Source organism: Zosterops lateralis, assembly GCF_965231275.1.
Source record: "Zosterops lateralis genome assembly, chromosome: 1".
NCBI classification, from domain to species: domain Eukaryota; kingdom Metazoa; phylum Chordata; class Aves; order Passeriformes; family Zosteropidae; genus Zosterops; species Zosterops lateralis.
The window spans coordinates 44617121-44631051 of record NC_139762.1 but is presented as its reverse complement, the minus strand read 5'-3'; the positions used below and the strand labels follow the sequence as shown (position 1 = coordinate 44631051).

General features: G+C 39.3%; 1 protein-coding gene across 1 annotated transcript in view; it reads left to right on the top strand.

Annotated features, from left to right (window-relative positions):
• The window catches only part of CPNE4 (copine 4), a 175571-nt gene that overhangs the window by 145785 nt on the left and 15855 nt on the right, over positions 1–13931 (top strand). Inside the window, exon 11 of the mRNA XM_083857455.1 lies at positions 7437–7491. Within this exon, the coding sequence (XP_083713581.1) occupies positions 7437–7491 (55 nt within the window). The remainder of the gene's footprint in view (positions 1–7436; positions 7492–13931) is intronic.

Here is a 13931-nt window from a genome sequence, read left to right as displayed (position 1 = left end):
GTATCATCTCTGTAAAGGTTTTATCCTGCTCATCCTAGAAAGTTCATTTGCATCTTGAGAGCATTTGATGAGAAATTCCTCTCCCAGCAACTCTCTGTATCTATATGCCAATGCAGCCCTGTTATCCCCTCTTCCCAGCACACCCCTTATGGACAGATATTTTCTGATATAAAATTGTTGCAGAGCAAGATCTCTTACCAACCCTTTTCAATGTATTTTTTTTTAAAAAAAAAAGGACAGAATTATGTGCATATGTTGTGGCAAAGCTTTTGTTCTTGTGGTTGCCTAGTGCAGTACACACTGTAAGGAGGGCAGGGCCCCATCACTGTTCAGTCTGGGATTCTTCACAACCTGTACCTTACCTGATGGAATTCAGCCTCCTGCCTGCAGTGTCGCCTTCAAGGCATGTGGAGTTTTAAACATCTGAGGTTACAGATTGTGTGAGAATTACCTTTTCAGTGATGGTACAGTTTTCTACATAAAATCCCACAGATAAGCCAAATCACTATATATAGGGTTAGGGTTTTGAAGGGTATAGAACCGTATGTCAATCCCTTAAAATACAAGACTGAAACCTGACTTAACTTGAGAAGTTAAAGACAACTTTGTAGCCTCTTGCAGCATCTCCTTTCCTAGTTTGTTCCCAGTTGTAGAGTCTCATTTCTTTTTCAAGATGCATTTTAGTGAATTGGGTCATTCATGTAGGCGTAAATCAGGTCATTGCAATTTATTTGTTATCTTGCAGGGAAGCTTGACATTTTGTCTCACCTTCCTGAGTATGTTATTTTATTAGGCTATCTTTCTAGCAAGTGATAGATCTTGCTGCCATTTCCTTTTGCTTAACCTATTCCTCCCTCAAGCTCTAATGACTTTTTTTTTCTGTGTGTATTCCCCAGCCTAGGAATTTCTGAGTTTACTTGAATTTTTTTACCCTGCAGAGCTTCTTTTGCAATTCTTTTAATGTTAACAAGGGGAAGTTTAAATCCATTGTACCTGGATTTGGCTTTGTTAGTTTTTTCGTGAGTTGATGCCTTTTGGTGGTTAGCTTTAGGGAATTTGTATTCTCCTGCTTCATTAACTATTCCTCCCTCAGGTAAGACGTTGAAGGCATTGCTTCATGTTTTTGAAACACGATTACACAACAGTATCTATTTTTCAGTATTCAGCAGATTCCAGCTCCCCTAGGGTGCGTGAGAGCTGTAATTAAAGATAGTGAGTGAATTTTAAGGATTTTGTACCCAATGACGTACCATCTCTGTGACAGCCCAGACGATGTACTGTTGTGGTGATTTGCCATTGATTTGCATGCTCCTAAATCTCTTTTGTGACCAAGATGTATGATAATCATCCTTGCTACTCCACTAGAAATCACTGTGCATTATGGACTGAATGCCAAGCTGTGTTAGGCACAGAGCAAGTTTGCTGAAACATGCAGTAACCTGGCCAAAACCAGGGATGTGGTTGTATCAAGCCAGACATAACCACACAGTGAATATGCGGTGACAGAGTAGCAATCCCTTAGTGAAGAATACAGGTCAGTGGGTGAAAACACTGCTACTGCTGAACTCTTGTGGTCTTTCTGACTCTGACTGGGGCAGGCTGAGAGCTGGACCACAGCCTGGCTCTGCATCCTGGAGGAGCACAGGTGGCTGTGTGAGACTGCAAGTGGTGAAATGGATGAGCTCTGGTCCCTTCCACTGAAATGGTTTTATTTAACCCTATTTGATCATAAGAATCATAGAATGGCTTGAGTTGCAAGGGACCTTAAGGATCATCTAGTTCCAACCCCCATGCATGTCCTTTATTTGCCCAGCTCTGCTTGCAAAGTGGGAGCTGAAAATGTTTAAATATTTCAAATGATTTCTGTATTTTCTTTGGAACTGCTGGTAATCCCTGTAAGCTGTTATGATTCAGAATTTACTGGCATCAAGCCCTTCTCAGATAAGTACTAAATAATATACTCAGAAACATGATTCATTCATATGCTTTAGAAAAGAAACAATTCGTCGTCTTCCAGTTCACTCCCTGAACATGAAAGATTACAATTTTAATTGAGTTTAGAGATAGCTCTATTTTTTTTGTGGCATATGATGTTTTCTCTCCTATCTTTTCCTTTACCTTTTCCTCTCTGTTCTCCCACTTCCCCTTTCCATGCCCTTTTCTCCTCCTTCTTTCTCTCTTCACATTCACATCTTTTTCATTTACACGTGTAACGCACACCTCTCTTTTTAATTTTGTCAATTTGAAATTTCTTCCCAACAAAGGAAAATGATCTGATTTCATCATGAGAAAAGTATGTCAAGCAGAGCAGATCCACAGTTTTTTCTTTTAAGACTGGAATTGAAAATTAAAGGCATAAGAATTGATTTTGCTGCATCCAGTTCTTTTAAAATATCTCCTAGTAGTTCTGATCTGACCTAAGACCAAAATTACAAGTGATAGCTTAATATCCAGGGATTCTAGTCTGCTATTCTACTTGCAAGCTGTAAATTTAAGATTCTGAGGTATTTGTGAGCCAAAAGTGAGCTCTTGGTGTTTCTCTCTCCTCACTGTGTTTTTTCCTTCCCCCCATTTACTGCATCATTAGTACTGTTTGTGCTACTGTGTTGTTCTAGCATAAAGTGAGCAGGTTTTCATGCTGATGGTCTCCAAGGTCAGTTAAGTAGGATCCATACAAATGCTGCATTGAATTCAGGAGAATAAACTTAAGCACAGCTATAGCTACATACTGAAAAGTTTTAACGGGTACGAATAAAATTAGTCCCAAACAAGTTGTCTAAGGGCTAGCTAGGAGTTAATCTTTCAGAATTAATAAATTCAGAATTAATGTAAAATGGCTTAGGCTTTTTTTCTCCATACAATTGCATAAAGTTCCAAATTTCAATCTTTAAAAGCAACTGATTTTCAGAGAGCATAGTCCTGGCAACCTTCTTGAATACAGGTATTGCTGCATTGCTGAATATCTCAAGCATCATCTGTCCCTGAGGCTTCTGATGAGGTTGCAGAATGTCTTTAATGTCTGACTAATTAATTTTACCTAGTGGAAGAGTTTTCTCCATCTCATTAGTAGGAATAGCAAGTCCTTTTCAGAATAAATGTAATATCCTGGTTTCAATGATACTACATGTCAGAGGGCACCAGTGGTTAATGAGACAAGATTTTGAAATGTTCTTTATTTTGCCTCTTTATAATAAGAATATTTCTTTCCTTCCAGTGGCACTAGGCTTCCTAGTGAAATAGAAAACAGGATCATTATCTGTATCACTTTTACCAATTTACAAAACCGTAGTATTACCTCTATTCATCTCTTTTCCTGTAGGTGCACTACAGCTCACAGAAATCTCTCTTCTCTCTGCCCCTGTTAGTGTTTTGATTTGTCATTGCTCTTGCCCTGTTTCCATTAGATATCTTGAAAAATGGGTGTTTAAAACTGAGCAATGTCCCAAAAGGACAATATGGGATATTTTCAGATATTATTTTCTGCTCTGTGTTAAGTTATAGTTGAGGTTACTGACAAACTTTTTTTCTAACTGATTGTATGTCTGTTCAGAAGACTGCAGTCTTGAAGCCCTGACAATTAATTTCTGTGTGCATTAATTTACATTTGTCAATATGAACACTGAACCTGAACCCTCTCCCTGATTTTTCTTTCAGGGTGTAACATAGATCTGCTCAGTCTTGGGTATCTTTCAGTAATACATGCATGTTTGACTGAAAAAGTACCAGAAGCTATATACATCCATGCTTGCATGACTATTCATGGTCCTTAAATAATCAGGTGTAAAATTCAGAGTCTGATCCTTTTGTTTTTTTGATTTTCATGTCAAATACTTCAGCTTTTTGAAAGTTACACCACATTAAAATTTTCAAGGAAACCTATGTAAAACAAAGAAAATATAAAAGGTGAAGTAGACACAATTGAGTAATTTTGTAAACATTCTGCCTCTTTTTCTTACTCAATTCTGTAACTTTCAGCTTGTTTTTCCAGCTGCATATTTCTCTGCCATCCTTTCCCTTTATTGATCTTCCTCCAGCAGGACAGTGCAGACAGTTTCCTTTTGTGTGCCAAGGACACTCAGGCCAGCTTTAAACAAAACAAGTTAAAGGTCCTGAAGTTGCCTGAGGCCAAGGACATGACACTACCCACGTCCTTGTGTCTCAGCTTTCTTCCTCCCAGCACAAACTGGTGATGCCCAAACTGCATTTGGGAGCAGTGCCAGGCACAGCTGGACCCAGCACTGTCCCTGGGAAGTCTCTGGGGGTGCTGGTTGGCAGGAGCCAGCAGTGCATCAGGGGGGTGCTCACAAATCATATCTGTGGCCATGTCTCATTGCTTCAGCCAGGGTCACAGGCCTATTTTCTGCTATAAATGACACCCAAATATCTGAGCAAGCACTAGGAAGAAAAAGAAAACTGGTTCTCACTTTTCTTCTTTTGAGTGAGTTTAAATTACAAAGGAAGAAAAGTCATTAGAGCAGATCCCTTTCCTACTGAAATGCCAGGCTAAGAAACAGGGCTGGAGTCTCTGATGCATGTGATTCATCCCTGAGGCAGGAGAAAACCTTCTTTTCATTTTCTGACTGTAGTTTAAGTCCCTGGATGGCCTAACCCTTGACATAGCTTCCAGAAGCAGGGAAGCTGCTCTGTTTTCTTCTGCATGCTGCCATGATAGCCCTGGGTCTTTTAGAGCAGCTCTCTCACACCTCTATACCATGCAGTATTATCCTGGAAGTGAGAGAGTTCTTTTCTGCCCTTCTGGGTCACTTTTCCCCTGCTGTGTCTCAGTAGTGCAGGACGAGCAGAATGAAGGCAGCAGGCTCAGCTGATGGATTTTTTTCTCATATAATAAAGTGAGAGGAAGACTCAAGGGGTTATATTACAAAACACCACTAAGCTATTCAACTGCTCACTTACTAGAGAATGAGACCTTTATATATTAGCTAAACACTTTGTTTTGTGTGATAAAAGGAAAAGCATTCTATACATTTAAATTTTATTTTTATCCTGAAAGCTATCAGCTGCAATTTTTGAGGTGTGGTCAAGAGATAACATCATGATCTTTTTTATGCAAGGGATGTCATGAGTGTCAAAAGGTTCCCTTTCTTACCTTAAAAATCAAGCTCCAATAGCACATGAAAGTTAATTTCTTGGTCCCAGCAGCTTGAATCACATTACTAGAGGTATGGACCTAAATTCTGGTGAGCTGCCTAATGAGAATGTGGAGTTATTCTGGCTGAGACAACAAAAAGTACTGAGCACAGAAGACCCAGGATACCCCTCCTCTCTAGAGTTCATGTACTTCCCTCTAAAAAGCAGCCATAAGGAGCCCCATCCTGAGGGGGCACATGATCTTGCTTTAATCTTTCACAATGTAATGGTTGCACTTACTCAAAAAGGAGATGTGGGAAGTTTAAACATAAAGACAAGTGTCCTGACTGTGGAGGTAAGGTATTCTGAGTGCAGAATTACAGTGGGGGCTGTGCCACTGTGTGACTGGGAATGTGGGAGTCTCGCCACCAGAAGGAGAATCCAGGCTACTGGAGGTATGACTTATGGCTGTCTCTGAATTTCTGCAGAGCAGAAGATGGATACAAGAGTGCCTACACTTGTTTACACTCCAGAAACATTGCAGTAGAATTCTGGCACTGGATGAGTTCAAGCATCTTCCAGTTGTATAACTGCTGCCAACATGGAACTTAGATACTTACGTTCTACTTAAGTAAAATTCTAAGTAAAATTCTTTTTTAGTCTTTCTTTGTTCTTGCCCAAATCAATTAATTGCAGCTCCACAGTTTGATTTTCTAATCCAGAAATGCTTAATCATTGATGTAAAACAAGATTTTTTTTTTCTCCTCTCGGATTCTTTTCTAATGGTTTCTTATTTCTTGCCCTCAAAGTGTGTGCCTGAATTCTCTGCATCCATTTGTAAGGGCTTTCCTGCTTCCAGAAGTGTTCAATCAAAGAGAATGCTATCAGCAGGCAGTTAGCATTGAGTGTCAGCAGCTACTTCGTTTCTGACATCTCTTGGGAAAAAAATGTTTCATTACCATGCAAATGATGTTAGTGTTCCTTTCCAAGATCCATTGTCACATGGTGTAACATATGGTACACAGAACTGTGCTCCCAAGATTTATGCAGCAGAGGGGACACAGTTCTGCTTTCTTTCAGTTTTTCTTTAGGTTGTATCAGAAATATCATGGTGCCTTGAACAGCCTATGCCAGACAAAAGAACCGAGCAGCTTTAATGGGTGCTATTATCTTTTTGGAGTATGTCTGGGATGTGAATTATTCAGTTGATACTTGGAGTGGCCATCTCTTGAACTACACCAAAAATATTGAAGCTGCTGGCCTCTTCTGGGAGTTTTTAAAAGTTCCAATCATGGTAGTTGGAACTCAACTTCTCCAAGGGCCATGAAACCCTGTAAGTAGACTGGGGTAAACCTAGTCTGATTCATCAGCGGACTGGAGTACAGTTCAGCGACATCAGTGAGACTTTGGGATATGTCTGGAATTAAGCATATGTTTGAGTGAATTGTTAACCTCAAGTGTATGATCAAGTGCTTTGCTGACTCAGGGACAAGACATTCCTTGCAGTTTGTTGTTTTCCACTTTGCCATCTGGGAAGAGGCTGCTTGACAGCATGTGGGCTGTGTGAGACATTATTGCATTTCTGAAAGGATATTAACAGCCTTGAAGTTTCCAGGTTCTCTGAATCAGGTATTTTTTCTGTAGCAGATCTAACTGGGGTAGAATAACCTCACTGTAGAGTGTGAAAGTAAACTGACCATGCCAAGGCATGTTATCAGTCAATCTATGCCTATTTAAAATAATCTCATGTTTTAGAGAAACAACTAAAGATGCAGGTGGAAAGCTTTACAGAACCTGCAGGTTTGGGAGCATGAAATTGCGCTGTTCAGATATTTTAGGAAGTCAATTTTGAGCAACTGGACAAGTGTAAGAACCCAAATTTGTAAACACTTTTAATCTGAGTCATATCTTCGCTAGACCCATTTTCTGAGCTGAGGGGGCACATCCACATTTATATGAAATAAATGTCATTGCAGGCTGTTCAATCAACAAACTCTCTTGCTTCAGCCAGGTAATGCAAAAGAGTGGGTAATACAGATTTGTTACTGCATTTGTGGGGGAAGTACAAGACAACCCGATCTCTCAGTATTCTCCATGTGATTTTAACACCCCAGCAATACTAGGAGCTCACCTGAAAAATCTTCCATAACACCCCCCTACAATCTGTTCAGCACACAACTCTACTTCTCCAATCCAGTACCCTTCCAATCTGCCATCACTTGACTTAAAAGCCATTCCTGTGCTTTTGTGCTGCTTTGCATTTCTCATGAATGCATACAGAGGAATAAATGTTTATTGTAACAATATTTCTCTATGGGTACTCTTATATGTTTTTCATTCTTTTCCAGTGACAAAATGTTCCCAGCCTTTGGATTTGGAGCAAGAATACCCCCAGAATACAAAGTAGGTGCCTAAGTGTAATTTTCTAATTTCTTTGAGTTATGAGGCACAAAATAAGGGAGAAATGGTGAAAGGCAGGGCAGTGGCAAATGGGAACAGCTCCTCTGCTTTTCTTCCATCTGGCTTTCTCACCCAGTGATACCTCACTGAAACCTGGAATCAGGCAGGGCTAGACTTAAAATAATTGACGACACCTAAAAGATTTTATGGTATTGACAAAGCTTTGACAAAGGGACGAATGTTAGCCAATTGTCCCTTGGATGCTAAGAAGAGAAATGTTTTCAACATCCCTTTTGAAACATCTTCCTGAAAATAAAGACTTGAGAGAAGAAATTTGCACTGTGGCAAATTTCTGTGTCACAGTGGACAAGGTCAATACCAGGAAGAGAAAGCCATGCTAGAGAGAAGTGGTATTTATAAACAACAACAAAAAAAGAGTGATCGGCAGTGATGCTGCAATTGTAAGTATAAATATGCCATCTGGTAGGGTTAGAGTGAAGACAGTGAAGTAAAAGAAGGAGGGAGCATCCAACAGACAAAGGCCCAAGAAGAAATAAATAGAAATTCAAATCCTTTGTTTCATGGAGCTTGTGTGGGCAGAAAAGTAATTCTGCATAGATAAGTAACCAAAGTCTAGGTGGAGACTCTGCAACTCAGGTACTATCTGGAAAGGAGAAGTATTAGCCATCTAATCATGCAGACTTCATCCTTGTATGCCTGCTTTGGATTGTGTCTCTGGGCTGTGGCTGAGGTAGGGAGGTGAACACTAATCAGGTAAGAATTTCTGAGAGGGATTGTGTGCATTCGGTGTTGTAAGGCATGAATCAGCAGATGAAAAAAAATGCACCAGTATGTTCCTCACAGCTTGTAGGTTTGATACCTGCAGAAGAATAACTGTAGTGATGTACAGCAAATTCGATACATGTCTTGCAAACAGATGTCTAAGGTAAGTTAATGTATGTTTTAACAACGTTGCTTTCTAAGCTTTGACTGGCAAGATGTTTTGCCTTGCTTTGTGCCTCAAGGGTAACACCAGTGTTAATGTTTTCTAAAGTCAGAGACAGCTTCCAGAGTTTTGATACACATTTTAATGTGATATTATGAACTCCGAACATCTGTGTTTGTTGTATGTTTGTTCCAACTGCAGCAGCTGACAACCATCACTGCTATTTAAGGTTGTGTGTCAGGACCTGGTTGCTCCATCATCTCTGAGGTGCATGTGGGAAAACTTAAAACTTTTCTAGTCATAGAGAGTCATCCTTATGTAAGGACTGCTTAAAGGAAGGTGTTACTGTGTCAGCTGAAGTCTTTTCAGTAGTTTCCCAGTGACAAAAGTATAATAAAGATCCCAGCACAAAGATGCTCTTCTCAGCCAAAATAATCAGCTGGCAGCACTGATGCTTCAGATCACATGAGCCTATTGGCAACATACCAGTTTTGTTAGACTCCAGTATCATCTTTTTCACCTGATTGTGAGAGCTCATTTCAGGTGCTAGCTGGAAAACAGGTATCTTGACAGAAAGTAAGTTCAGGGGTCTGTGTAACCAGATATGCCTGCAATCACCAACACCAATTGATTTTTCCGCTTTGGCAGAATTAGCGTTTGGATAATTTCTTGACAAATACCCTTAAGAAACTCAGAGACTCCCACTGAACTTAGTAGTCCATGCATGAATGAAGCTTCTTATCCTGTAGCATGGGCTCTCCTGAACTGTTGCTAACTTCTCAAAGCAAGAAAATGAATATGACTCGGGACCTTAGATTTTGAAAAGCTCAGGAAAAGTAAGGGTAAGCTTCAGAAGATGAGACTGCTTACTTGTGGGTTACATATGTGCGACTAAATAAAACAAGTCCCAAAGTAAATGGAGATGCAGGTGAAGGGTAGAAAAACATCTTTAATCTCTACTGTGGAAACCTGTGACAGAAGCGGCAAAGACAGAACAACATGACATCAGCTCACAAACATAATAAAACTTTGAAGAAGACAAGAACAACCTTGCAGGGGACTAACTCTTCTGTGCAACAGATGAGGACAAATAATCAGCTTGGTGTCTGTCATGAGCACATCCAGCTGGAAGTGCATGAGGAGTTATCAGTCATCTGTGCTATTGTTCAGTCCCTCCCTGTGATACTCTACACAGCCCATAAAAATACCTGGCTTCTTAAAATAAACTGTATCAATATTTTTGAGTCCCTGCTTGGCTTTGACTGCACTTCTGAAAGATACGTCCTTTAAGAGTGAAGAGTCAGCTTCATCATGATGCATTATTAAATCAAGACCAATAAACCTGAAAATCCTTCAGTAATTTAGTCTACACTGGTAGAAAGTTAATTCAAAGCCAACAGTGATTAGTGTTTGATGTGAAACATAGCAAAGAAGCATAGGAAATGGAGAAGAAACACATAAAAATTAAAAGTTACAGAGACTATAAAAAAAAAAGTGCTCCCAATTTTCTTCCTTAGCCTCTTATTTCCTGCTGCAAAAATACGATAACACTCTAGACACAACAGCAAAAGTGCAGATCTCGTGCTATTTAAATGATCTTTTCATGTTTTCAGTCACAGGTATTACAAGTCATACATATCATACATTTGTTTTACTAAAGGAGAGCAGTGCCACTACTGTAACAATTAACATCTTCAAATTTAGGTTGAATCATTATGAGAATTTTCAAGTTCTGACCCCATCATGTGAATAAATCAGCTTCTCATTAATTTAGAGTGTCTGTTTTCAAGCCTCCAGTCCTAATGAAGTGATCTAACCTGCTCATAGCCTGTTCATCTCTGCACTCTAGCATCTGGTCTTTAATTTCTGTCAGTAGACAATAAATTGCTAGGGCTATGGAAGAAATTACTCCCAATGCCAAGGGTTCCTAAGTAACCATGGAGCCCCCATACAGCCTAAACAACATAGCTTCCTTCCTCAACTATGTCAGTGTCTATCACTGCAGGCTCTTCATAAATCTCTTGATGTTGTACCCCATTAAATCTTGTTTTTATTTATGTTTTCTACAGAATTTCCATTTCAAGAGCACACTGTTATATTGTGTTGACTTTATTTTCCCTCATTTCAGCTCCAAATGACACACTTCAGCTGTTAGTAGAAAACCAGCAGTTTCTTAGTGGCATAAGGAGTCGGTGAGAGTGAGAGAAGCAAGACATGCCATATATATCATTCCTCATTAGTCTAGAGATCTTTCATCTAATATTCAACAATATGATCTTCTTCCACCAAGACCTGACAAACACATCATCCTGCTCCTTGATCTAAACCTCTGAGAGAAATATTTCCCATGTGAGTTTCTATCATACAAAACTTGCAGAATGTCGGAGGGGTTTTTTGCAATGAAAGGAAGCATCTGAGAAGTCTGATGTAAAGTGAAGAGGTGGTAGATAATATGGATTCAGACACGGCTGTGAAAGGTCACAGTGAAGAGGAGGAAAGAAAGCAAACCACACACACTGACTTCTTAGCAGGCAGGACTCAAAGGAGCTGAGAAATTGTGTCAGCCCCATGACAAGTAGATTGCCATTAATGAAGACCTGTTTCCTAAAGGAGATTGCAGGCTGACACCTGAATAGGTACTAAACAACTGGCAGTTTGTTTTAAGAGTGTCTTGGTGATTTCTGTATTTTTAGTGAAAGCATCATTCCCGCCTTTTGCTGTGAATGTGTGCTGGAGACAAACTCACTGCAGTTACAGACAGTGCAGTATCTTTGCAACCCTAAGCTGCACTGGTGTGTGGGACTTGAGAAGTGCTGTGGTCTTTATGATTCCTGCACTTTTGAGGAGATTGATGGCTAAAATATGTGCAAACCTAACAAAAAAAAGAATGTGGAACAGACCGAGGGACAAAACAGAATTAGTGTCCTTATCCATGCAAGTTGGATTTAGACATGGAAACTTAGGCAGCATGCACAAAAATGAACTACAAAGGAAAATAAATGGCCCAGCTTTGCCAAGCAGAAAACTGTACAATGTATCTTAGCAAGAAACACAAGCTGTCCAGCTCCCAAACTATTTGATTAATGAGCATTCTGAAAATAATAGCTTTTGACCAAGAGTACTTGAAATTCATTAGTGTCTTAAGCTTTTGCAAAATACACAGGCATTTTGTATTTAGTTTTCTGACTGGCAGTGACTTAATAGTGTTCAATTTATTCACAGGGAAGGGTCCAACATTGTGCATTTTGACATTTACACTTGTATGCATCTCTTGTTCATGGATTTTTGACAATCTCTATTTAAATTATTAAGAAAGCATTCCTAAGCATCTGAATTTGTCAGATTATTTGTCAAATAGACCATCACCATAGAGGAAAGCTGGAGCTATTTGGGACATGGAGGTTAATTTAAATGAATTTGACAATCTAGAGAGGGGAAAAAAGGATTACTAATTTTCAGAATTCAGCCATCTATATTCGGCATTTGAAAATAATTAAAAACCATAGCTTCTTACTTAAAAAAAGGAAATTCAATTTAAAGGGTTTAAAAAATGTGTAGGCCAAACTAGAATAACAAGTTTCAATGAAACTTAAATAAAATGCCTTTGCACAGTTCAAAAGCTTTCCAGCAATTTGCTTTATCAATATTGGGAGATTTATTATTTTTCAGATTCCAAGGTAGGATTTATGTTTGTGATTTGAGGTTTCTATCTGAATTCATAAAACATTTTTTAAGAAATCTCAAAAATTCTAATCAACTAGGAAATTATCCTTCCCTTTCAGCCTAAATTAGAAACATTTTTAGTAAGGGCCATGCTATGAAGATGAATTTAATCACATTCCAATATGAGGGAAAGAAGGTACCTGGTATGTTAAATCAATCTGATTTTTCTACAAAAGTGGCCATAAGCAAGTAGAAGTATCATTAGGATTCTTCCAAGAGCCTCATGGGTGCCATCACATTGATGGAAAGCTGCAGGTGTTTGTCATATATATGTAGACACAGTGGAGGCATTGTGCAGTGGTAAAAAACATGTCTATAACCTGTCTTAGTAAAAATATTCTATTCTGTACTGTTTATTTAATTGTCATATCCTCAGAAATGCTGTCACTGTAATCAATATCATAAAGTATGGTAGAGTTAGTTAAATTGTTTGTTAAAAACCTTGAGGGAATTACCAGTGAAATAGAGTGTTCCTGGTATAGGAAGTTCCTGGACAGCTGTAGTTTAATAATCCCACATTTATGATGGTATCTGCTAAAGAATGTATCTGGAGCCCTGCAGAGGGAAAAGATTAAAACAGCCAAGTGCAAGTGAATGTCTTTAGCTACAGGCTTTAAATGCAGTTCTGTGCAGCAGCCCAAGTGACACCAGGCTGATCCCATGTAATCACCTCAGCATGCCAGCATTTCTCTCTCCTTCCCTTTAATGGATTGATTTTATGGATCAATGTTAAGAGGGGAAGGCTGAGCAGAGGGTCAGCTTCATGTTTAAAACTTAGTCCAGGGTCTGTGACACTCTCGGGGTTTTGTGAGGACATTCTTTAATGTGAGGCTCACTTCCACCATAGACTGTGGTCTGCAGTTCTTGGCAAAGTTCTCTGTGCCTCAGGTATTGATGTAAAGCAATTATCCTGTATTTGTGTGACTTGACACGTTCCAGGATTTCCTGATTGTTAGATCGATCCACAATACAAACCACCCTAATAAATTATATAGACATTCCTGTTTCTGAACAGCCAAGTGTCTTCTTTTTTCCCCTGAGGATTTCTCAGTCTACAGCATCTTAGGTGTTCAAATTTTGCCTCCTTTTCATCATTAGTTTATCAGTTCTGGGAGTGTCATTCAAGGGCTGTGTCATTCAATATCAGAAAGATGCCACTAAGTATACCAGCTTTTGGTTCTCTGTCATCAGCATGGTTTGCCCTTCAGTCACATCCCTTGCATATATAATTAGAAAAAAAAAAAAAAAAAAAAAAAAAAAAAAAAAAAAAAAGGAAGGAGAGAAACTCATCACCTGGCGCTGTTTAAAAAACAAAAGCATTGAATGTTTGATCCAAACCACCTTTTGACATGGCTGAGCTTTACATTGAATCCTATGAGGTAGCAGCCCAAGTTTAGTAAGGCCTTCAGTACATGGTGTAAGTCTGAAGTCTCTGCTAGTTTGGACACTCTTGAGTTCTGGCCCCCACAGGGAAGACAGCAGAGGGGCAGGTTGAAGCACAGCTGGCTTTGCTTAACAGAGTGGGGGATGAGTTCTGAGCATTTGGAGAAGTGCTGCTTAAAAAATATCTGCTGTTGGCTTGCCTTGGGTGATGATTTCCTCTTTGTGAACCATCATTGAGCTGCTCAAAGAAGTTCTCTCCCTCACGTTATACTTAAATCTTGTTTAAATTGTGATATATTGCTTAGAGAGCATAGGAAACAAGCCAATGCTTCTGCACATTCATTGTGTTTCCTGTGCTGCCTTCAGGGTACATTTTAACACTGCTCTGTGA